General features: G+C 34.1%; 1 protein-coding gene across 7 annotated transcripts in view; it reads left to right on the top strand.

Annotated features, from left to right (window-relative positions):
- PTPN12 (protein tyrosine phosphatase non-receptor type 12) overlaps positions 1-25,273 on the top strand; it is an 85,136-nt gene that overhangs the window by 54,444 nt on the left and 5,419 nt on the right. For 5 of the 7 annotated variants that reach the window (XM_025449601.3, XM_025449603.3, XM_025449600.3 and 2 more), the window contains 8 exons: positions 1,624-1,683; positions 2,899-3,041; positions 6,583-6,649; positions 9,011-9,088; positions 9,215-9,313; positions 12,816-12,904; positions 20,431-21,407; positions 24,990-25,067. In XM_025449601.3, coding sequence (XP_025305386.1) covers positions 1,624-1,683; positions 2,899-3,041; positions 6,583-6,649; positions 9,011-9,088; positions 9,215-9,313; positions 12,816-12,904; positions 20,431-21,407; positions 24,990-25,067 — 1,591 coding nt within the window. The remainder of the gene's footprint in view (positions 1-1,623; positions 1,684-2,898; positions 3,042-6,582; positions 6,650-9,010; positions 9,089-9,214; positions 9,314-12,815; positions 12,905-20,430; positions 21,408-24,989; positions 25,068-25,273) is intronic. The other 2 variants (XM_049096678.1, XM_025449599.3) reach the window with 1 other exon arrangement.

Raw genomic sequence — 25,273 nt, forward strand, 5'->3', positions numbered from 1 at the left:
CTCCTCACAGGGAGCCCAACGTGGGACTCGATCCCCAGACTGGGATCACGCCCTGAGCCAAAGGCAGACACTTAACTGCTGAGCCACCCAGGCATCCCTGGAGGGAGGACTTCTTAGGAGGAACTCAGTTGCATGTTGCTGCATGTAACCACTTAGACCAGATGTTGGCACACTATGCATAGGTCAGTCTGACCCACTGCCTGTTTTGTAAATATTTACTAGAATACCACCATGACCATTAATGTACACATTGCCTATCACAACAGCAAACAGCAAAGCTGAGTAGACAAAGACTTTTATGGCTTGCAATGCCAGAAATATTTACAATCTAGCCTTTTTAGGCAAGAAAAAGTTAAGCCTACGTGTCCCTGACTTGTTCAGTCAGTAGAACATATGACTCTTGATCTTAGGGTTTTAAGTTCGAGTCGCACACTGGGTGTAGAGATTACTTAAGAAAATAAAATAAAGGGCAGCCTGGGTGGCTCAGCGGTTTAGCGCCGCCTTTGGCCAGGGCGTGATCCTGGAGACCTGGGATTGAGTGCCATGTCGGGCTCCCTGCGTGGAGCCTGCTTCTCCCTTTGCCTGTGTCTCTGCCTCTCTCTCTCTATCTCTGTCTCTCAGGAATAAATAAAATCTTAAAAAAAAATCTTCAAAGAAAAAAGAAGTTAAGTCTTGGAATGGTGTTTTCATCCATACTCCTTTTTTTGTTGAAAGTAAAAACATAAACGTCCCCTTTATTGTTATTTGAAAAGTTCAAAATGAACTACTGTGATTTAAAAAATTAAAGCAGGAGTAATATTGAATCTTCTTTTTATTAAAAAACAGGTTACCCTGTTCTTGACAGTCGGTGTCAAAGATTATCTGTGGTTTTAACTACAAAGCAGAAAGAACAGTTTCCTAAGGGACAAACCGATATAATGGCTTCATTCTAATACTTTGACAAATGATAATAAGAGACTTCTAAAGTAGTTATATTGTCATCAACCAAAATAATAATTTAGAATTTTATGAGTGCATCTTCTTCCTTCCCAAGTTGGTATTCAGTTAACTGAAAGTTGACTGTTAGGTTAGGAAAATCATAGTTGAAGATGGTAGTAGGTTTTTTGTACTATTATATATTTTTTGTATTATTTCTGTAACATAATTCTGGGGAAGTTATAAATTTGCAAATATTTTATTGGTGATGGACTCCTAGTTAAGTAATTGGTTAACAGACACTTCTGGGTTTTGTTTTGTTTTGTTTTTAACTTTAAGTAAAACTTAGTGACTTTTAGAATGGTTTGATGGTTTTTAGTGTAGTTTTATTTTGAGTGGGGAGAGCGGTCGAGGGGTGCTGCTGGGTGGGCAGAGGAAGAGAGAATCTTAAGCAGGTTCCTCCATGCCCATTGTGGAGCCTGTTTTGGATCTTGATCTCACCACCCTGAGCCAAAATCAAGAGTCCAATGCTTAACTGACTGAGCCAGCCAGGTGCCCTAGAATGGTTGTTTTTGTAATTATGAGGTATACCTGGAATTTTAATGATTAATTTTATACTGTGGACTTTAAATACAAGGTTATTGTTTGTTTCATTGTGTTTATGTTTTTGTTTCAGTGTTCATACTGACTTACAATGTTTTCCTTTAGGAAGCTGAACAAGCAAGAACAGACTACTTCATTAGGACACTCTTACTTGAATTTCAAAATGTAAGTTTTTCCATTTAGAGATGGTTTCTAAGGATAATTTTTAAAGAGAAGATATATAAATTGTAGCCTGTCTTATCTTGCATAGTTAAGGAAATTTGTTAATTTCCTTTATGTAAAATAAGAAGAAAATCAGGGTGCAATGTTTTACTTAGTATTTTGAGCTTTAATTTAAGCTTATCAAATTAGATAAAGTAATATATATTTTACCTTAAAACAATTTTCCTAAATAAAATTTACTATATTTGGAATATTTGGATCTTTGCTACAAATAGTTTTCCTCTATTACAGTAAGCAGATTATTACATTGTTTACAGAATTACTACTCACTTTTGCTAGTTTACAACTTTTTAGAAACGAACCACCATCAAAACGAAGTCTTCATTTAGATTATATATTGTTTTCACTTGAGGCCCTTGATTTTAGTGTTTCAGATCTATATAAAATGATAATTTTCTAGGAAGAAATCAAAATCTGATGGACGTTAGAGAATGCTATTGGTTTCTTCCTCAGTCTCTATATTTTGATTATTTTAAAATTTTAAACCATTTTGAACAATTAATCATGGCCATCAAGTGCATCAGTCTTGCCCAACTATTACATTTGTAAACATACTACACCTCCTACTTTCCTGTTTCTAAATAGACATAGTTCCAGCACTCCATACTTTGAGAACCACTGATATAAAATAAAGAAATGGGTTGGGGTTGGACACGTTTGTTTCTAATTTTCTTTTTCAGTTCAGTTATTATTCTAATAGTCTTCTAATTACCGTAGACTCAAACAGTGCTTATGATGTACTGCTCATCCATTTACTGTGGATTAATTAAAGAATATGCAAAATATAAGGGTTAAAGTGCATGCTTTGGAGGTAAGAGTGCCTGGGTTCAGATCCCACATTTGTTACTTACCGTGAAACATTAGGCAAGTTATTTCATCTTTCTGTCTCAATTTACTTACTTATAAAACGTGGATAGTATTAACAGTACCTTCCTCATAGCATCACATGGAGAATAAATAAATTGTTATATTTGAAACCCTTAGATCAGTACTTAGTATATGAGAGTCAGTAAATGTAGTTATCATTTATTTTTTTGAGGCAGTGTTAAATACCACATAAATATCTTAGAAATGATGGTAAAGTGAGATACGCTTTTCTGTAGGTTTTAAAATTTGTAGTGTCTTTTCATAATTGCTGAATTTCTGTTATTCTTGAAGGAATCTCGTAGGCTATATCAGTTTCATTATGTGAATTGGCCAGACCATGATGTTCCCACATCATTTGATTCTATTCTGGATATGATCAGCTTAATGAGGAAATATCAAGAGCATGAAGATGTGCCTATTTGTATTCATTGCAGGTAAAAAGAATTTTCCAAATATTTAAGTACTTTGGAATATAAGTGGCATTGTAATATGGGTGATGTATGGTATTTTGAAACCTAATTTTTGGAATTACCAAGTGAGATAAGTCATTATATGGGGTTACCAAATAGTAAAAGCTATCTGAATTCTGAGGCAGTTTTTCTTCTCTTAATTTTTAATTTACATTAGATTCTTCTAAAAGACTTGGAAACACAGTACTTCATAAAACTGTTTCTTTCTCTAAGTGACTTGTATCTGCATTCACATTTGCTATAAAAGGTAAATGAAATTTCTCAGACTCAGAAATTTACTGGTTACTTAAATAGTTCAAAGATTTTTTTTTAGTGGAGACAGAACATCAATGATAAGCATTACAGTCAGACCTATTGGATAAGAAAAACTATTAGTAGTTGAAAAGGCTGCTTTTTATTTATGGGCCAGAAGGGTGATTTGCTATGGGCATGTGGGAGTCAGTTAACAACTTAGTTAATTAAAAAAGTATTTTTCTTCAGTTAATTCAGTGGTTAGTTGACCATTTAATTAAATAGGTGACTGTTTAAGAAGAAAAATCTAATTATAGAAATTGCTTTGACTTTTCTTCACAAGTTAGTCAGAATCATTTGTTCTATCAATGTTACCCAGTCAGTATATGTAGATCATAAATCCAATTTGATAGGAGGGTTTTCCTTTAAAAATTAAATAGACCATTTAATATTTTTAAACCACTATAAAATAGTATGTTAACTGTAGTGACTTAGAAAATACCTACATAAAAGGAAGGAAATTGCTCACAATTCTAGTAGAGGTGATCATTTAAAAACTTCAGTATATGTCCTTTCAGTATGTGTGTAGTATTTTTAAAGAATATTCCCCATGTAAAATAATCATGTATATTTTTCTAAATCATGTAACTATTCTTTCTACAATGAATTATGACTGCCCTATACTTTATATTTAACTTCCCCATTCTTTGGTATTTACTATCCCTCCTCCATTCTTTTTCATCTAAAAGAATAGTTTAAATGTCTAAGTGGCAGGTGTTCGTCATGAAATTTTTGAGCACATCTGTAATTACTTTATTAGGATAGATATATACACACTGGGTATTATATAAGACTGATGAATCACTGACCTCTACTTTTGAAACTAATAATACATTATATGTTAATTAATTGAATATAAATTTAAGAAGAAAATAAAACCGTAACTTAAAAAAAGGATATATATGCAAATGGGATTTCTAAGTGAAAGAACATGAACTTTTTCATGCTTTTAGTACATACTTTAACTTTTGTTATCCATAAAGCTAATGCTAATTATAATTAGTTTATGGGGTGTCCATTTTCCCATACTCTCCTCAATACTGTTATCTTTTTGTTTGTTTGATTTAATGCCTGCATGACAGGCAAGAGTTTTGTTTTTTTCTTGGTGGTTCATATTCTTTTGTGAATTGCTTGTTTGTATACTTTACCAATTATTTTATAGCAGTCATTCATCTCTTAATAATCATGTTATAAATTGTTTATATATATATTGAGGTTGTACACTTTTAGTCATGTTAAGTAGCATTTTTATTTTAAAGACTTTATTTATTTATTAATGAGAGACACAGAGAGGCAGAGACACAGGCAGAGAGAGAAGCCGGCTCCACGGAGGGAGCCCGATGCGGGACTCGATCCCAGGATCATGCCCCAGGCCAAAGGCAGGCACTCAACCACTGAGCCACTCAGGGATCCCAGTAGCACTTTTTTTTTCTTTTTTCTTTTTTAAGTAGCATGGTTTTTTTTTTTTTTTTTATTTATGGTAGTCACACAGAGAGAGAGGCAGAGACACAGGCAGAGGGAGAAGCGGGCTCCATGCACCAGGAGCCCGACGTGGGATTCGATCCCGGGTCTCCAGGATCGCGCCCTGGGCCAAAGGCAGGTGCCAAACCGCTGCGCCACCCAGGGATCCCAGTAGCATGGTTTTTATATAGCTTTTACTCTGCCTATCTTTTGCCACACATAAGTTTTAATTTGTTATGTAGTCAGAGTTGTAAATCTTCATGTATGCTTTCTGTCCATTAAGATGCTTAGACAGTCCTTTTATAACAATAGTACATAAACTCCTTTTAAGCATTTTTATAGGTTTTTTTGTAAACATTTTTAATCCATCTGGAATTTTTATGATTAAGTTATGAGGTAAGAATCCAGCTTTTGTTCTGGTTAGCCTTACTTCCCTGTATCATTCATTGAACAGTCTGATCTTTCCTCTTTCATGGGAGAATCCACCATTTTATAATACTTACATATACTCAATTCTGTTTCTGAATTTTGCATTGTGTTTCATCAGTCTGGTTGTGTAAGTCTTTGTAAAGTCACACTTTAACCATCAAGTTTTAAATATATGTCATTTGGCCCAGAGTAACTCTTAACTCAGAATTCTGAAAATGTTTTGATGGAAGGAATTGATAAATATATCAGTAGTTAAAAATAAATATTACTGATTTTTTTTTAAATTTTTATTTATTTATGATAGTCACAGAGAGAGAGAGAGAGAGGCAGAGACACAGGCAGAGGGAGAAGCAGGCTCCATGCACCGGGAGCCCGACATGGGATTCGATCCCGGGTCTCCAGGATCGCGCCCTCGGCCAAAGGCAGGCGCTAAACCGCTGCGCCACCCAGGGATCCCTATTACTGATATTTTTAAAGAGCTTTTTAAAAATCATATTCAATTGCTGATAGATGTAATTTATCAGGAATTGTTAGATGACATGTTTGACAAACTACTGCTATTTCTAAAGGTTTCAAGATGTGCATTAAAATGCTACCCAACTTTTTTTCTATCTAAAAATTATTCTGAAAAAAAAATAAAAAAATAAAAATTATTCTGGTGAAGACAGTAATGTCTTTAATTACTCAGAGTTATTCTCAGTCCTGAGGGACATGTCTCCTGACTCCCTCCAGTTGAGAAGCAGTTGCTCTAAAGTACTTTTGTCATGTTTTAAAATAAGAAACCTGCAGAATTTCACTTTACATTCTCCAAGTTCTGTTGTTTTTTTAGGAAATGAGAGTGCATCACGCATCTTTGTTGCTCTGGTGAAATCACTGCTAGTGTTCAAACCAGTTTCTAGGGCTTGTGGTATTGCTCATGTTTTCTCTACCTTTTGCAAATTGAAATTATGTATTGTTTCTTCTCTAAGGCACCAGAGCCATTTTGGACAAAAAATAAATTCCTCTCTGCAAGTTAACTAAGTTGGCTAGACAAGATTTTCTGAGGTAGAATTAGACTTCCAAAGTTAAAACTCTTAAATAATCTGTGAATCACTTAGGTTTCCTTTGAATCTTGGAAGTTCCCTAAATTAAATAAAAACGAGATATAAATACTAATCTTAAAGATGTTTGCTGTGTACACACTCTAAATTACAATTTGTTTACTAAAAGAGAATGTTGTCAAATTTCTTAAGTGATTTTTTTTTTTGCTTCTGAGAATTAACATGTTCATTTATTTTATAGTTCTTTTATGACAAAAATCAAATTGTTCTTTCAAACTTTATAGTGCAGGCTGTGGAAGAACAGGTGCCATTTGTGCCATAGATTATACATGGAATTTACTAAAAGCTGGGGTAAGAATAATTTTTATATAGCATTATATCCAATTGATCTATTATTTTCCATCTTAATGGCTAATTGCAATAAATTATAGCATGTGTTTCATTTTACATGTTACTTTTTTAGAAGTAGCTTTACTATGTAAGAAAAAAGGTAGTAGAACTGGAAAAAAGTATAAATGATGTATATTACTTGAGATAATGCATGAGGCAGCAAAGTAAACATGTTACCACAATTTGTTTTATGTGAATTGATACCTACACTAAGAATGTAAAGTCTGGGTTCACTTTTCCAATACAGAATCCTCCTTACCTTTTACATATATTCTAGATATAAATGTAGTCAATTCAAGAAGTATTTATGCCTAAATGCAAACATTGTATTATAGTGGTTAAGGATGCTGAGTCTGGACCCAAACTGCCCAGGTTAAAATTTAATCATTTACTGGCTGTGGGATTTTGGTCAAATTACTTAATTTCGTTCTGCCTCAATTTTTCAACCAAAAAAATGGGGATAGTATTAATAATTCATAAGAAATAAATTGACCTTTGTAAAGTTCTTTAGAACTGTGTGTGTGTCTTGTAGCAAGTGCTCAGTTCAGAGTTTTCATTACAACTGTGGGGTTACTGTTGTTACCACCACTACTATTTCCAAGACATTGTGTTCAGTACTGTGAAAGATAAAAGGTGAATAAAACAGCCCTCATTACAGATTTGAAAAATGTTTCTCAGTGTATGTAGATTTGCTTCTTTTGCTAGTTCTATACTATTCATATTCTGTGCGTTAGGGAGAAGTTTTTAATTCCTCATAGCTTGTTTTTTTTTTTAAAAAAGATTTATTTATTTATTTATGATAGACAGAGAGAGAGAGAGAGAGGCAGAGACACAGGCAGAGGGAGAAGCAGGCTCCATGCCCGGAGCCCGATGCGGGACTCCATCCCGGGACTCCAGGATCGCACCCTGGGCCAAAGGCAGGCGCCAAACTGCTGAGCCACCCAGGGATCCCCTCCTCATAGCTTTTTCAAAAATTATTTTTTTAAAGTAAACACTATGGCCAACATGGGGCTTGAACTCACAACCCCGAGATCAAGAGTTATATACTCTACTCTGAGCCAGCCAGGTAGACACCTTTATAGTTTTAGAGTATGTTCTGTAAATATGTCCATCTTTATTGTGTGTAAAATAGGATTAATAAAATAGGATTTTTTTTCCTCCTTTCCTCCCTTTGTTCTTTCTCTCCCCCACCCCCCGCCTTCTTAGTATTTTTCAATTTTGCGAGAGAATAGTTACATTTTAAATTTTCTTCAAAAGCCCTCTGGGGTTAAATTTTATTTTTGTATTCCTCAAAAGTTGTAATCACCTTCTGATACTCAAATTAAAAATTAAAAAATTTTAAATTTTAACAAAATTTAACCAGGATCCTAACCCATTTTAACATAAAAGTCAAAGATTAAAATTGGTATGGAAAAAGGCATTTAAATAGTAAGTAAAATAAATATCTAGACATTTCAGAAGTTGTGTATTTTGAACATAGTCCTCATTTGATTGCATTTGGCTTAACATATCTATAATCTTTGTCTTAGGTTAGGACTTGATGTAAAAATCTCTTGATGTATATTAAGACTCTCAAGCACTAAACCTGGGAATAATTTTTAACTTTGTATCTTTTTTTAGACTCCTTCAGTAAACTTTTACCAGTTTTTTCCCCTTTTCAGACTGTCTTCTTCCTCTGCTGCAAAAGCGGACCAAGTATCAAATCTACTCAATGTCTGTGTTACCTGTTGTAGTAGTTCTAATTACAGGTGTACCAAAGAATTCTTGAGGATGTTTCAGTCTCCAGAGATGTAGCTGACGAATCTGTATTTTTACCAATTTTCTTAGCTGGTCCTTATGTAGCCAGCCCAGGAAATCAGTGGCCTATAGAAGGAGTTCTAACTCTTATTATGTTTATAGTCTGATCCCAAGTACCCTTATCTTCTTTCCTCCTTAAATACCTCCCCTTCTTTCAGTTTTAGGCTATATCCACATTGAGCTTAATTCCCCAAATACATTATACATTTAATTTGCTGTGCTTATGTATATTTCTTTCACTTTTCACTCCACACACCAACTAGAGTTAGTCACAGCATCTTTATTCCCAGTGTACTTCAATTATATCTTGGCTGGATATTTATTTGTTCACATATCTCACTAGGGTTAAGATTAACCCTGAGGGTTAAGATTAGCTTTGTATTCACTATGCTAGCAGTAGTGTCTAGTGGATGTTAGGTAGTGCTCAATAAATGTTTTTGGTCATCCAGCATGTAATTTAAGGTCTGTATGAAAAGTTAAAGGTCTATGTGAAAAAGAGTTGATGCATTAAATTCTTTGTTTTAGAAAATACCAGAGGAATTTAATGTATTTAATTTAATACAAGAAATGAGAACACAAAGGCATTCTGCAGTGCAAACTAAGGTATAGTTTTTTTGTTTCATTTTATAAACTGTAGTTTTATAAATGCCTTCTTGTGTTTTTTTTTTTTCCCCAAATGTCTTTTCCTTTGTTTATTTTTCCTTGTTTATCATGTCATCTCCCTAATAGGAGCAGTATGAGCTTGTTCATAGAGCTATCGCCCAGCTGTTTGAAAAACAGCTACAACTATATGAAATTCATGGAGCTCAGAAACTTGCTGATGGAGTGGTAGGTATTCTCGGTCTATTAATTTTAGAAAACTTTTCTTTCTTTTTTGTTTTTTAGGATTTTATTTTTTTTAAAGTAATTTCTACACCCAACATGGGAACTCAAACTTAACCCCAAGATCAAGAGTCCCATACTCTATCAACTGAGCCAGCCAGGCACCCTGAAAACTTTTACTTTTTACCAAGATTTAATATTTAGCTTTTTAACTGTCATCTGTGTTTTATCTAACAGGAGAATAGCCATGACAGTTGTTATTTTTGTTTAACCTCAATTTTGTTAACCCCTTTCCTTCTTCCTGTTTGAATATCTCTATTGTCATGGATATTTAATGACTAGTACAAGTTAAATAATATTCAGATAGGTCTTATGTCAGAAATCATTAATGTTTCAAGTATAAATTGCTTTTAAGAAAATTAACTGCACTGTTCCATCTTTTCTTCTATCCTTCAAGTAAGTAATTTTAAGTTGATTCTACATGAATTAAATTTTGTTCTTGGTCATGATGATATAAAGTTTTGTAGTTAATTTTGTACAGGCTTTTTAATTAGTAGAATTATAGTGCTACAATGAAGTCCCTTTCTGGCATGTGTTCAGTTCAATGTCATTTTAGCCTTAAAAGATCTTATTGGACATTTACACTTTTGACCTGACAGAAATACTTATTCTCATAGAGTTCTCATTTCTGTCTCTGTTTTGTAACTAGTTCTTTTATTTGCTGTCTTTATGTAATCATCTTGTCCTTGAAGGAATTGGGCTATTTTTTTGGTAAAATTTCTTTACATTTTTATCCCTGAACCTAAGATAGCCATCACATGATAAATCAACTTACCCTCAATAATTAAAGTAAAATGAAGAAATAAGTTGTAAAATTTATAACCTTTTTCCCCCTTTCTATCTTCACATTGTTTTTGGCATTTTTCCAGACTATTTGAAATTTTTTGGTTTTGTAAGTGGTAACAATTTCTTGTTACCCAATGCTGATCTCAGTGTCTTAAAATAATCTAATATTGACCCATGAGTTTAGCGTTAGCTAAGTAGCTGTAGTAAGTAGTTCCTTTAGTAGCCAAGTGATAATTGCTGATTTTTAAGATTAATACATGTGACCTCTTTTTTATTTCCTATGTTAACATAGGCCTTACACGTTGCTATCTCTTTTTCCCTGTAGTTTATTTCTTTTAAAGGTTTTATTTCTTTATGAGAGAGAGAGAACATGAGCAAGGGCAGAGGGAGAAGCAGACTCCTTGCTGAACAGGAAGCCTGATGTTGGACTCCGAGATCATGACCTGAGCTGAAGGCAGACATTTAATCAATTGAGCCACCCAGGCACCTGTCTTTATTCCCTTTAGTTTAATTAAAACCTGTTATAATCTGTGCTGAATGTAGCCAAATATCCTATAAAATAGGATAGAATGCTTTATATATTATTTTGTATAATGTTATTTAAATTGACATTCAGTTGATGCTTCAGAAAGCTAAATAGTTTTTTCTTTAATCCTTTAAGCAGATATTTGTTGTTTTTAAAAATGCAAGACTAGTTTCAAAATTAAAGCTTCTATACTACAGAAATTAAAAAAAAAAAAGAAATGTATATATTTTAGACTACCATTTCCTTGGTATATACAAGTGAAAAATACTCTAACCATTATATTTTTCAAATGTATAGAAAATTTTTATTTTTTACTGAGATATAATTAACATATCATATTATATTGGTTTCAGGTACAGCATAGTGATTTGATATTTGTGTATGTTGTGAAATGATCATCACAATTAGTCTAGTTAACATCCATTATTACAAATTGGTACAATTTTTTTTCTTATTATGAGAACTTTCAGGATTTTCTCTTAATGAACTTTGAAATATGTACTACAGTATTATTAAGTATAGTCACCATGCTGCACATTATATCCCATGACTTTTTAATTTTATAACTGGACATTTGCATTGTTTGACCCCCTTTATCCATTTCAATCACCTCCCACCCCCCATCTTTGGCAAGCACCAACCTGTTCTTTATATCCATGATTTAGTTTTTTGTTTATTTGTTTTTAGATTCCACATATGATTGAGATCATACGGTATTTGTTTTTCTCTTTCTGACATGTTTCACTTAGTATAACGCCCTCAAGGTCCATCCATGTTGTTGCAAATGGCAAGATTTCCTTTGTGTGTATATGTCACATTTTGCTTATCAGTTCTTTCATCAATGGACATTTGGGTGGCTTTCATGTCTTGGCTCTTGCAAATAAGGTTGCAGTGAACATGGTGGTGCATATATCTTTTTAGTTTGTGTTTTCACTTCCTTTGGATAAATACCCAGAAATGGGATTATTGGATCGTATGGTTGTGTTTTGTTTTGTTTTGTTTTGAGTTTTTTGAGGAACCTCCACATTGTTTCCATATCGCTGCACTTAGTTTACATTCCCACCAACAGTGCATGATGGTTTCCTTTTCTCCACATCTTCTCTAACACTTGTTATTTTTTGTCTTTTTTTTTTCAGGCAAACTAGATTTTATTATTTTTATTAGTTTTATATAAATTTATTATTTATTGGTGTTCAATTTGCCAACATATAGAATAACACCCAGTGCTCATCCCATCAAGTGCCGAGAAGCAGACTTCCCACTGAGTAGGGATCCCAATGTGGGGCTCAATCCCAAGGACTCTGGGATCATGACCTGAGCTGAAGGCAAATGCCTAACCAACTGAGCCATTCAGGCGCCCCAACAACTTAAGATTCTTATAACTGTAATGACTCTAGAAACATCAATGTTAATATTACTGGCCCTTGAGACCAGCAAGAACAAAGATATGCCTAGATGGGCTCTCTGCCTTTTGGAGGCTTATTTGGCTAGGGAGTGATATAAGGGCTATATATGCTAATGGAGCAGGGCACTCCATGGTGATAAAGGGTAGGGCAAAGAATGATTAAAATGAGATCTGGAACCTGCTTAAAAGTACTAGATAGCAATAGGAATCCCAGAAAAGATTGGGAAAATTAAAAGATATAAGCCTTATTTTATTGGCTTTTTTTCTTCTCTGTACATGTTAAGATTCTGCTGGTAGTAATGCCTGAAATAAAGCTGTATCTTGTTTTATCTTTATTTTCTTGGGAAATCTGTTTCTTTACAGTAGCATTTGAAATGTGTTGAATTGCCATGTACACAATTGAATGTTCAGTAACTGGAAATAGACTGGGTTTAAGTTGATTTATTTATTTTTTTAGTAATCTCTACACCAAATGGGGGCCTCAAACTCATGACTCTGAGATCAAGAGTCACGTGTTCTTTTGACTGAGCCAGCCAGGTGCCCTAGACTATTTTTTGATATTAAGCTCTCTCATTGGCCCTTTCAGACTAAAATATAGAGAATATAAAACCCATTTTGTTATTTGGGACATTTGGCATTATTTTAAAAATTCAAAAGCCTAGAAACAGTTTATGTGAAACATGAAAAATTATTTTTCTTCTGACTTTAATGAAGCATTTTTCCCCCCTCAGCAGAATGAAATTAACACTGAAAATATGGTCAGCTCCATAGATCCTGATAAACAAGATTCTCCTCCTCCAAAACCACCAAGGACCCGCAGGTATTGTACATCACAGTTTCTTTGAAAGGTTATTTTCATTTTACTCACTGTTAATTAAAACAAAACCTGAATATTTCCAAGTTATTTTTGGAACTTTTATCATTCTTTTGTTTAGGGAATAGCATGTGAATGCAACTAATTTGTTACTGGTGTACTAAGAATTCTGTTTCACTTACGGTAAAATCTCAGTAGTATACTGTACCAGAATAATGAATGTAACTGAACTGACAATAGCTCATATTTTGGTATGTAGTACAATTAAAATTTTAAATATTCTAAAGATTCAGTATTTGCATAATGACTAAAGTAATATTTGATTGTCAAAAATTATATGCACATTGAAGAAATTAATAACATTACTAGCAAAAATGAGTTTCAGCACTTTATTACTTTTATATCAAGCTCATTTATAATAAAGTCAAGATATATTCTTGTGCTCCTTTTTTAATTTCTTTTTTCACTTAGGGTAGCTGCTAGGTCAGTTATATGGTAGTATAGAAAGAATATAGATACAATCAGAAAGTTTCAGTTTCAAGTTTTTTTCAGCCATTTAGCTGAAAGGCTAAACGCTTTGAGGTTGTGATTAAGTCACTTCACTTATTTAACGGTTGGTTTTGGGTTTTTTGTTTGTTTACGTATTGTTCTATGGATGAAATAAACTATGTGAAAATACTGCATATAGGACTTGGCACATGTTAGATTTCCATTACATGTTAATTTTCCCATTAGAATGTGGAATTAAAATGGTGTTAATTGAATTATTTTTAAAAGGAGGCACAGTAGAACATCTGTAATAATAAACTATTAGAATGATTTACACAGGGTCTTGTCTTGAGCAAAGATCTGCCCAAAGGGATTGATTGGCCTTACATCAAAGTAGGACTTATTTTATATATGACTCACCAATTATTTTTTTCCCTTAAACGTGTGATAGAAATTGTCTAAAGTTGAATGGGGTTCAGCCTTCTCCTTGAGATGCTATACCTTAATGAGATTATTCCTCTTTATAAAAGAAAAGCCTCCAATTTTCTTTGATAACTAAGGCAAGATATGATAGCTACTATAGTCTCTGGAATACTTTTGTGTGCTTCTCTAAGGAACCCAAAGATGGGTTTACGTGTCAGCATTTAAATGCTCAGGATGTTAACTATGCACTAACAAAACTTCCCAGAAGTTGTTTCTTGTTTGATTTACACTTTGGTATCTATTCTGAAATTGGGATTTTAGCCTTCTATGGAAGCTATCCAGTTAAAATCTTTAAGGTTTTAGTTCTCTAACTTCTTTGTTCCACATATGAGTTTGTGGGACTCTAAAAGAAACTGTACTGGCTATAAATATAAAGGTGATAAAACAAGAAATATTTTTGCTACCCTAATATCTTTTAATCTGTTTTTTGAGATTGAGCCAGTGTAGAGGTTCTCAGAGTGTACATTGATGTTTGTGTTGTACATGGTCATGTATTTCCAACAACAAATAGTGGTAGTATCTACCTAATTTTGAAGGGAAAAAAAATGAATAGAATGTTCTGAATTTTAAGTCTTTCTCATTTGCCTTTTTGAAAATTTGAATCTTCTTATTCTTTAATAAAAAGATAATAAAGAAGTAGCAAATGAATATTAGCAGAAAAATGTTCATTCAGTTTAAGACAGGATTTTATTTAGGGATATGTGCTCAAATTTTTATATTTCTGTGATTTTATATTACATTCTGAGGTCATCTTTTTTATCATGCAATAGAGTTAAATGGCAGAATTTCATTACGTTCCACAAAGCATACTCTGTGAGTTCCTGGTTGAGATGAGTTTTAGAACTACTGTAAATTAACTAAAAATAAAATCATGACAGCCCTGTGATTGATAAAAAGTAAAAATGGTACACATTGTTTTTCAGTATGGCTATGGTAAGCAAATACATGAATTGTTTGTTTTCAGTACATGTTTTTGGAGAAAGATCTAGAGATTGATTAGATTTAATCAGTCATATAATTCTGGTTTATACAAACTGGTTTATACAATGCTCTTATTGAAGATTTTGAATAGCAGATTTCATTTTCCATTTTCATTACATGTTTTGTTAAACTAATACAGTTCTTGATGTTTTTTCACTAACACCAGCACTCTGGAAGTATACCTTGTTAGGTTCTATAAATTGTCAACAAATTTACTGCAGAGATACAAATGGGTATGTGCTATAGTAATACTAGAGACAGTGACAGTATACTGGATATTTTTACCTAACGCCTCTCAATTCAGACAGTTTTAAGTAGGAATGGTATTGGAAGGAAGATGGAATGTACTTCTTTTTTTTTTTTTTTTAAAGATTTTATTTATTTATTCATGAGACACACACGCAGAGAGAGAGAGAGAGAGAGAGAGAGAGGCAGAGACATAGGCAGAGGGAGAAGCAGGCTCCATGCAGGGGAGCCTGATGTGGGACTCGATCCTGGGACTCCAGGATCACGCCCTGGGCCGAAGGCAGGTGCCAAACTGCTGAGCCACCCAGGGATCCCCGGAATGTAGTTCTGTTTCAGACATTTTGATATCTAGGCTGGAGGTAAAGACTTATTGAGGGTTTGGTATATAGAAGACTTGGGCAGGAATAAAGTCTTTCAGATTCTGGACATTTAACAAAGTTCTAAGGAGGGAATCCTGATAAGCACCATAATTTGTGAGGAACAGACCAAAAAAGAAAGCTGTAAAAAAAGAAAACCACCAAGGGATAAAGTAAAACCAGGAAACCGTAGCATTCTATAAGCCATAAAGGTGTTTCATATCTGGCAGAAATAAAGGAATATCAACTTCTTTAAAGGTTCCCTGGGAGAATGAACTGGACTTGCAGACATCGATGGCTCATAGCATATCCTGAATAGATGAGGGCATTTGTGGGGTCAAAACAAGGAGTTAAGATCTGCTCACTTGGGAGGCTTTTGAAGTTACCTGATTTGGGGAGTTCTCATCTAGCAAAGAATCTGGTAGGATTTTGGTGACCAAGGACTCTAGAAAAATCGCAAGTAGAAAATGAGGTGATGGGAGAAATCCATCTCACACGACAGTTCTTATTCTACTCCACTGTTTTTCTGTTTATAAAAGAAATCTTGGTTCTATTTTGAAATGTTATTTTTCTTTTGTTGATTTTTAAAAAATAGATTATATTAAATCCAAATATATTGCTTTAAAGTGGTTAATTTTTAAGAAAGGAGCAAAGTGATAGTATAACAGTAGGAAATGGTCCTATAGACCAGCCAAATAAGAAGAGAAATGATTAGAAGAGTTGCCTTTCAGAATATTAAATCCCTGGAAATAACCTTATATATAGAAAGTAGAACATTAGGTAGAAATATACTCATTTGTATTATTGAAAAAAGTGTTCTTGGTTGGAAAAGTTAAATGTAATTTAGTTTTATCAATGATATATAAAATACCATTTCTTTTCAGATTTCACGTAATTTTCATCAAATTACTAAAGGAATCTTTTCTGAACTTGACAATGCAATGTGAAGGTTCATTTGGATGAGTAAAGAGACAGAAATATCAAAACTTGGGATGAAAATAGTGATAAGTGAGGACCAACTCTTTTATTTTATTTATTTATTTATTTTAAAAAAGATTTTATTTATTTATTTATTCATAGAGATGCAGAGAGAGAGAGAGGCAGAGACACAGGCAGAGGGAGAAGCAGGCTCCATGCAGAGAGCCTGACGTGGGACTCGATCACGGGACTCCAGGACCATGCCTTGGGCTGCAGGCGGCGCTAAACCGCTGCGCCACTGGGGCTGCCCGGACCAACTCTTTTAAAACTATAATATTTAAAATAGTTTATCAGTGATAATAAAATAGTCTGTCAGTGGTATAAGCTTTTAGGTTCTTTCTGATTCTTGATGTTCTACAATCTCATCATGGAACTTTCAAAATCCATTGTCATGTAATTTTTTTAATCCATTACGTTGGCAATTTTCTTTTTTATTTATTTAACTTAATTGCCAGTTAATGGAGTTGAATAAATAGCTAGGGAATAGATCCTGTTAGGAATTAATACATACCAAATAGGGAGAGAAAGAAAAGGGTTATTTATTTATTAAGTCAGAATATAATGTTAGTAACCATCTGAAGAAAAATATATTTAGATCCTTATATCAAATATCAAAGCAAGCTTCAGATAATTAAATTAGAGAAAGTCAATTATTAAAACAAAATATAATATTTGGCAAACTTTTATAGGAGGGGGATATCCTAGAAGGGATAAAGGAAATTACAAAGGACAAAATTGATCTATGTGACTAATTAAAACTTTTAAGTTCTAATTGAATTATTCATTCCTAATTGGCACCCTTTAAGATAAATAAGGGTAGATTTTGGCAAAATACAATTTTGGCAAAATGCAAAGTTATGCATCCTTACTGTAATTCTCTGATTCTTGTGTTGGTTTCTTTTTACTGTTAGAAATACTTTTGATCCCTGGCATAATTTTAAAAGTTATTGATAAACAGTCACAATATTTAATAAAACTAAGAAATAAAGGATAAACATAAGTAGAACATTGTTCTTAACTCCAAAGTTTAAGCAATATAGGATATACTACTGTTTTGGTTTAAAAAAGTAATCATTTGCATTGTTTTAACATCTACTATGTATGTTTTCTCATCTTCCTTTTTTGTTGTCTATTCTATAGATAGTAATATATCAAAGTGATGATAAGTGATGTCACAAACTCATTGATTTTTACCGTGATTTTGATTACAGGGATATTAACATAGCTGCTTTCCAGAAGAATTGACCTGCATAGGCTAGCAAAGTTCAGCTGAGAACACAAATCTCTTATCTTCCAGTCCAGTAATGCTTTTTGTCATTATATGCTATTACCTCCCTAGAAAAAAGGAGAATGGTAAAGGTTTTTGCGTTTAAGTGTTAGGTTCTAATTTTTTGGTTGCCATTTTCTTCACTTCCATACTCTTTCCACCCCATATGCAATTTAGCCTAAATTATTGTAAGAAAAGTAATTTCTGGTTTTTAAATAAAACATCAATTTGAAAAAAAATTATAGTCACTTGTTTTAAGACTTGATCAAAGAAATGTAAAATTTTTTTATTATAAAGTTCACGTCTTTGTGTTGAAATGATGGGCCTTCAGAGTATAGCTTCAATCTACTTTTATAGCCTTATTTTTCACTATTTCTCCAAACTGTTGTATTCATTGTTCTGTCTTCTTCTGACACTGGTACAATGCTTATTACTATGTGGTAGGTCCTGAATATTTTGCTTTGTTTTTAAGAAGGGAAAAATAAGCCTTCTTCCAAAGAGATCAGATTAAAACCAATACTTGCAGTAAGAATTACCCAAGTCATATGTCTATCAGTGGAATTTTTTTTACATCAGAATAGTAAAAAAAAAAAAAGGAGTATTAGACATTATAGTGGAAAATCTGTATGTAGTGTGTGTGTATGTATATATATATATATATATATGCTTTTTTCAAATATATATATGCTTTGACTTTCTTTAATTTATAAATATATATATAGCACATACCATATGTAACACATACATATATATGTGCTTTTTTCAAGTATATATATATATATACACACACACACACACATATATACTTTGACTTTCTCTAATATATATATATATGTGTATATATATATATGTATGTATGTATTTGTGTGTGTGTATTGGGCTCCCTGCCTGGTGGGGAGTCTACTTCTCCCTCCCCTCTGCTCATAATCTCTCTCTCTCTCAAATACATAATAAAATCTTTAAAAAAAAATAAGTTAAATAAATTAAAAAGAAAATTGACAACATAATGGATAAAAAAATTACATGACAATGGATTTTGAAAGTTCCATGATGAGATTTTAGGACATCAAGAATCAGAAAGAACCTAAAAGCTCTAAGAAAGAGAGAGAGAAAAAAAAACACAGTTCCCATTTAAAGGAGCAGGAATCAGATTATAAAATTGTGAAGGAGGGGTGCATGGCTGGCTCAGTTGGAAGAGCATGTGACTCTTGATCTCAGGGTCATGAGTTTGAGCAGCCCCACGTTGGATATAGAGATTACCCCCCATCCAAAAAAAAAAAAAAAAAACACTTAAAATTATGAAGGAAAATTATTTTTCATTTAGAATTCTGTATCTTTTCAAAAAATCGGTAACTTGAAAATATAATATTCAAATATACAAAAGCCTCAAGAAATTTGCCTCCTATATACAGATTTTTTTTTTTTTTTTTTTTAAGAATTTGGTTTTTTTGGGCAGCCCCGGTGGCTCAAGGTTTAGCACCACCTTCAGCCCAGGGTGTGATCCTGGAGACCTGGAATCGAATCCCACATTGGGCTCCCTGCAGGGAGCCTGCTTCTCCCTCTGCCTGGGTCTCTGCCTCTCTCTCTCTCTCTCTCTCTCTCTCTGTGTGTGTCTCTTATGAATAAATAAATAAAATCTTAAAAAAAATTTTGTTTTTTTGTTTGAGAGAGAAAGTGGTAAAAGATCAGGGGTGGGGAGGGACAGAAGGAGAGGGATAAGCATACTCCTTACTGAGCCGAGGGCCTGATGTGGGGCTCGATTGCAGGGCCCTGGGATCATGACTGTGCCAAAGGCAGATGCTTAACTGACTGAGCCACCCAGGCGGCCCTGTCAGGCGCCCCTGTCTCCTGTATAGTTCTTAAGAAGCAACGGAAGAATATAATTAGGGAAAGTTAAGATGGGACCTAGAAAACTGGAGAGTCTGACACAGGAGAGAATGTTCCTAGGTAGTCACTGGTACATACTGGAGTAGGAAGCCCAAGAATCTAAGAGGGACACCTGTGGTATTGATGATTATCTAGTCTGCTTGATTAACCAATTGAGAGGAAGTACACAAATCTGTATGAACGTTTGAAGAAGAGACGCCTGGGTGGCTCAGTAGTGGAGCATCTGCCTTCGGCTCAGGGCATGATCCTGGGGCCCAGGATCGAGTCCCATAACAGGCTCCTTGTGGGGAGCCTGCTTTTCCCTCTGCCTAGGTCTCTGCTTCTCTCTCTGTGTCTCTCATGAATGAATGAATGAATGAATGAATAGAATCTTTTTTTTTTTTTAAAAGAAAGTTTGAAGAAGGGCAGAGTTACTGATGATATAGAGAACTAAGCCATCTGAAACCCAAGGCAATTTTAGAGAAAAACAAGAAGTTGTATAAGAAAATATAGGAAATCATGTTGTCTTGGGTGAGAATAATATTTATAGTCATAAGATTGAACTAGCTAAGTGTTACAATATAACAGTATTGAGAAGACAAAAGATACATAGTAGGAAGACAATGGAGAACCTTGAAGTAGATCAAGAAATAACAATTTGTGCATTTTGAAATATTTTAAATAATGGAGGTGAATCTTAGAAGCAGCTATTTAAGAAGGTTAAAAGTTGATGTCCCTGGAAAGCTGAAGGGCTATAAACAGTGTACATGTATTGCCTTATTAAACATTAAATTTTGACAGTTTACAATTCTTTATTCATAAAAGGATGAACATTCTTATGATGCCCTTTTCTTAATGTTTTTCAGTTGCCTTGTAGAAGGGGATGCCAAGGAAGAAATACTTCAGCCACCGGAACCTCATCCAGTACCACCCATCTTGACACCTTCTCCCCCTTCAGCTTTTCCAACAGTCACAACTGTGTGGCAGGACAATGACAGATACCATCCAAAGCCAGTGTTGCACATGGTTTCATCAGAACAACATTCAACAGACCTCAACAGAAACTACAACAAGTCAGCAGAACTTCCGGGGAAAAATGAATCAACCATTGAACAGATGGATAAAAAACTGGAGCGAAATTTAAGTTTTGAGATTAAGAAGGTCCCCCTCCAAGAGGGACCAAAAAGTTTTGATGGGAACACACTTTTGAATAGGGGACATGCCATTAAAATTAAATCGACTCCACCTTGTATAAGTGATAAAATCTCTAAGTTACAGGAATTGAGTTCAGGGGATCTAAAAGTTGATGATGTTTCTCAGAATTCTTGTGTAGACTGCAGTGCAACACAGTCAAATAAAATTCCACTTACTCCACCAGAAGAATCACAGAAGAATTCAGGCACACCTCCACGGCCAGACCGCTTGCCTCTTGATGAGAAAGGACATGTAACATGGTCATTTCATGGACCTGAAAATACCCTACCCAGGCCTGATTCATCTGAAGGCAAACCTTCAGATACCCCATGTCAAGCAATGAAAACTGTGAGTCTAACACCAAGCCCCACAACACCAGTTGAAACCCATGATCTTGCAGATCATCATAACAGTTCGCCTCTATTCAGAGCACCCCTCAGTTTTACTAATCCTCTTCACTCTGATGATTCGGACTCAGATGAAAGGAACTCTGATGGTGCTGTGACCAAGAATAAAACTAATATTTCAACAGCAAGTGCCACAGTTTCTGGTGCCACTAGTACTGAAAGCATTTCTACAAGGAAAGTATTGCCAATGTCCATTGCTAGACATGATATAGCAGGAACAATACATTCAGGTGCTGAAAAAGGTAATAACAGTATCTAACATTTGAATATTTTTACTGTGTGCCAGTTTCTGTGTTAAGCATTCTTCTATATTAATTATGTTTTATTCCATATTTTGCTCTAGTACCTACAGCAGAATTTCATTTTTTAAAAGTCAGCTTCTATTTGTTACCTTAATTTGGTTATTAATTGCGTTGCTAGGTTTTGTGTTTCCCAAGTATTTCAGTTGTAACTGAAAATTTTTGTGCTTTTACTTTTTTCCTCCTGTGCTACAGTTTTTAGTATTTTATGTAGGTCAAAGATTTAACTGACTGAAAATCAGAAATAATTTAGGGAAGATAGAATTGCTTAAAGTAACAATTTAATTTTATCTATGTTTATCACAGACTTTAGTTCATCATCTTTTTTATGTTTTAACTACAGAATACCTTTAAAAAAAGTCCCTTCACAAAATTCTTGCAAATGAGGCTACTTTTAGCTCTTGAGAGTAACCAAAAAGCAAAATTCCAACTACTCAGCAGAATATGGGAAATTTAATTCAGTCAGTAGTGAACAGGGTATATCTATCCTCTTATGTAAGTCATTGATACTATTAATTAATGACTCTTTTTAAAACTGTCTTAGCTTTTCAAGGTAATATGTGCACTTGGTTCCCAAGTTGAATTATTTGTTGTTGGAACTCATCTTTGATCTACTGAGATAATTCTGGTTGCCTTCTTAAATAGGCCATAAGTTGAGAGCAAATGTAATAAATGTGAAAGCAATTACTGGTAGATCGATTATCAGTGGTCATTTACTTGTCATTGAACTTTGGTCGTCACCTACATAGGCTGGTATTTACAAAGTGCAGGCAGTGTAAGTACTGTGAACTTGAAAGATAACTTTCTTTTTCTATTTCTGACCTAATGAGTACTATCTGTACTGTGATGCCTTTATTCTCCCCAACTCACACATACTGTGTTTTTTAATCTTGAGAATGTATATGATAGAGTAGGCGAGAATCCAAGGTCATTTCTTAAATTTACAGGATTTTCTGTAGTCTTGATTGTTGTGTGTGTGTGTGTGTGTGTGTGTGTTTAATTCAAGAGAGAGAGAGAGAGAGGAGGGGGTAAGGGAAAAGCCAAGGGAGAGGGAGAAGCAAACCACCCTGAGCACAGAGCCCAGTGGAGGCTCAATCTCAGGACCCAAGCTAAAATCAAGAGTCAGACACTTAACTGACTGAGCCACCCAGGCAACTGTCTTTTGGATCGTCGTACGATAATGGTTACCACAATAAATACTACTTTACCAGTTTGCTATAATTTAAATTTGTTAATATCTTTTTTCTTCTTCCACTTCAGAGTTTGGAAAATAATAGCCAGGTTGTAACTAACACAAGGAAATGTGCTGACAAACTTCCTTTTTGGGCTTTTGGAGGATATCAGGCATGCATCTTGTACCTGGGAAATTTATTTCTCTAAACCATTAGTAGAAATAGAATTTGGTGTGAGGGCAGGAAGGATACATGAAAGTTATTGCTACAGGACTAATCTTCTGGTGGTGACAATAGTTCTTTAAAATACAAAATGTTATGTAAGGATAGTTGAAGTCTTTCTGCTGTAAACCAGCTCACGTCTGTTCTCTCCATTTTATTTGTATGTCAAAGCAAAGATAGCTGTAAATGTGATTTCTGGTTTCTTTTTGCCCTATTGTAACTATGCTAAATGAGTTTGGTATACTGAAAAAATTTTCCTGTGTAAGTGCTCTGTGCTGCAACATGATTACAAGCAATTCTATTTTAATGTTTATTTACTTTGTTAGATGAACCACTGGCATAAGAATTAGGTTTTTGTTTGCTCGTTTTAAAACTTGTTAGGGAGTTAAACAGAATAATTTTGTTTTGATACTTAAAACAACCTTTGCATTAAGTTAACTTCCTGGCTATGAATTCCGATTTTAATATTGACTCAGGCCTCCGGAAAGATTTCTCAAACATGACTACACTGAGTCCCCATTCAGTGTATGATTTGCAAAAGCCTGTGTAAAATGTCCAGTCTTTGATTGGATAACCTCTAAAAACAGAAGTTTATAACATAGGAAAGGCAGTCTAGAGTTCCAAGGAAAACCAGAGCTGAGAAGCAAGAGCCACAGTTAGAAAATAAAAGTCTTTAAGAATAAAGACTGTCATGGGAAAAAGAAGTATAGAGTTTCTGAAAGATACCTGATATTTAATATAAACTAAGCAGGACTGTCCTTCCTGATCGAACTGGCACCACAATGCAAGATTATGCATCCCTTCCTTCCAACAGCCGCCTCTTCAGTTGTGAGCTGTTATAACATAAGAGCAAGGGGAAGAATGGTGATGGCTCTGGTTATTACCACTGGATAAGGTGGATTGTTCTTCAGTGGCTTAACTTCATATGCAAGAGAGAGTTCCAGTACTAGTGATAGACACATAAAGTCATGGACTGGAATTCTTTTCTCAGCAGGACTCAGAGGCTATATTTTCTTGGGTCTTCAGCTAAATAGTGTAGGAAGGGCATGAGCAGTCATACCTGGCTTATGCTAGTTGAAAACTGAAAAGGCTTTATTGATTTTCAGTCTCTTTAATGCACAGCCTATCAGATATGGTTAAATAGCAAAGTATCATGGCAAGACTGTTCGTTTTTTTAAAGAGAACAATTGTCAGGGCCCAGACAAAATAATATAGGATTCGTATGTTTCCCTTTCTTCACCCCATCCTCCCTAACTTTTAGAGTCCATACAAGGAATTATATCCTCATATAGTCTTTACCTCCAGTGACACCTCAAAAGATTTACTACACCTTTAATAGGTCATATGCTAACTGATGAGGCTCGCTTAGGGCATTATCTTTTCCAAGAGTGAATCTTTTTTTATAGGTGAAAAGCTTTAATATGGGCTCAGTATTCTCAGAGTAGGTCATAGCCACTGTTCAGAAGATTTTAGGCATTAAATAAATGAACATTCAAAAAAATTTAATAGTTTATGTATATTAGAAAAATAACACTTCAAATTTGTTATTTTAGTCATTACTGTTTAAAATATGACCCCCCAAATAAATAAAATGTGACCAAAGGATATGGTTAATTTAAAAATGAGTGGGATTTAAAAAGTAAAATCAGGACAGATGGTAGTATGTAGTATGGCAGAATTCAGGAGCGGAATTAAGCAATTGAATCCAGCTTGGTAAAATACTGGCTTTTGTCAATGACCAAACCTTTCCTTCGTGGACTCCGAGCGTCACCCGCAAGCCTAATGGAGAGGTCCCTCGCTTTCTACTGAGGATTGCATTCAGATTGAGAGGGCAGAGTGAATAATGTCTGCAAGGTGTCAGGAAAGTCAGGAGAGAGTCATTTTCTCTGTGCAGCGGTGATGGAGTTCATTCCACTTTGCTCATTAAGCATCAATAATTCTTGATAACGAGTCAAGTAGTAAAGATTTCTTGTTTTTGCATTTTTAAAAACTGGTTCTCTTAGATACTTAGGAATTGATTTTTACAATGTCAGTAAAATTTTATTTTGTTTAGATAACAAATTCATTCTTCAATGAGTTGATATTCTTTAACAAGTTCATAATTTGTCTGAATTTTATGTATTTAATATAGATGTTGACGTTAGTGAAGATTCACCTCCTCCCCTACCTGAAAGAACTCCTGAATCTTTTGTATTAGCAAGTGAACATAGTGAGTGTCTCTTCTGCTTTTACATTCTTCATACTGTAATAATAAACTCCAAAAAATATGGCTGATTTTAGTCTATTTGCTATTGAATTGCAAATTTAAATTTAAATGCATAATTAAGTTAAGTTTAAAAAGAGGTTTGAATTGATACAAATGTTTTTAATTCCTTGTATGAAAAATACTTTTATTTTTTTGAAAAATACTTTAAA

The sequence above is a fragment of the Canis lupus genome, chromosome 18, assembly GCF_003254725.2.
Source record: "Canis lupus dingo isolate Sandy chromosome 18, ASM325472v2, whole genome shotgun sequence".
Classification (NCBI taxonomy): Eukaryota; Metazoa; Chordata; class Mammalia; order Carnivora; family Canidae; genus Canis; species Canis lupus.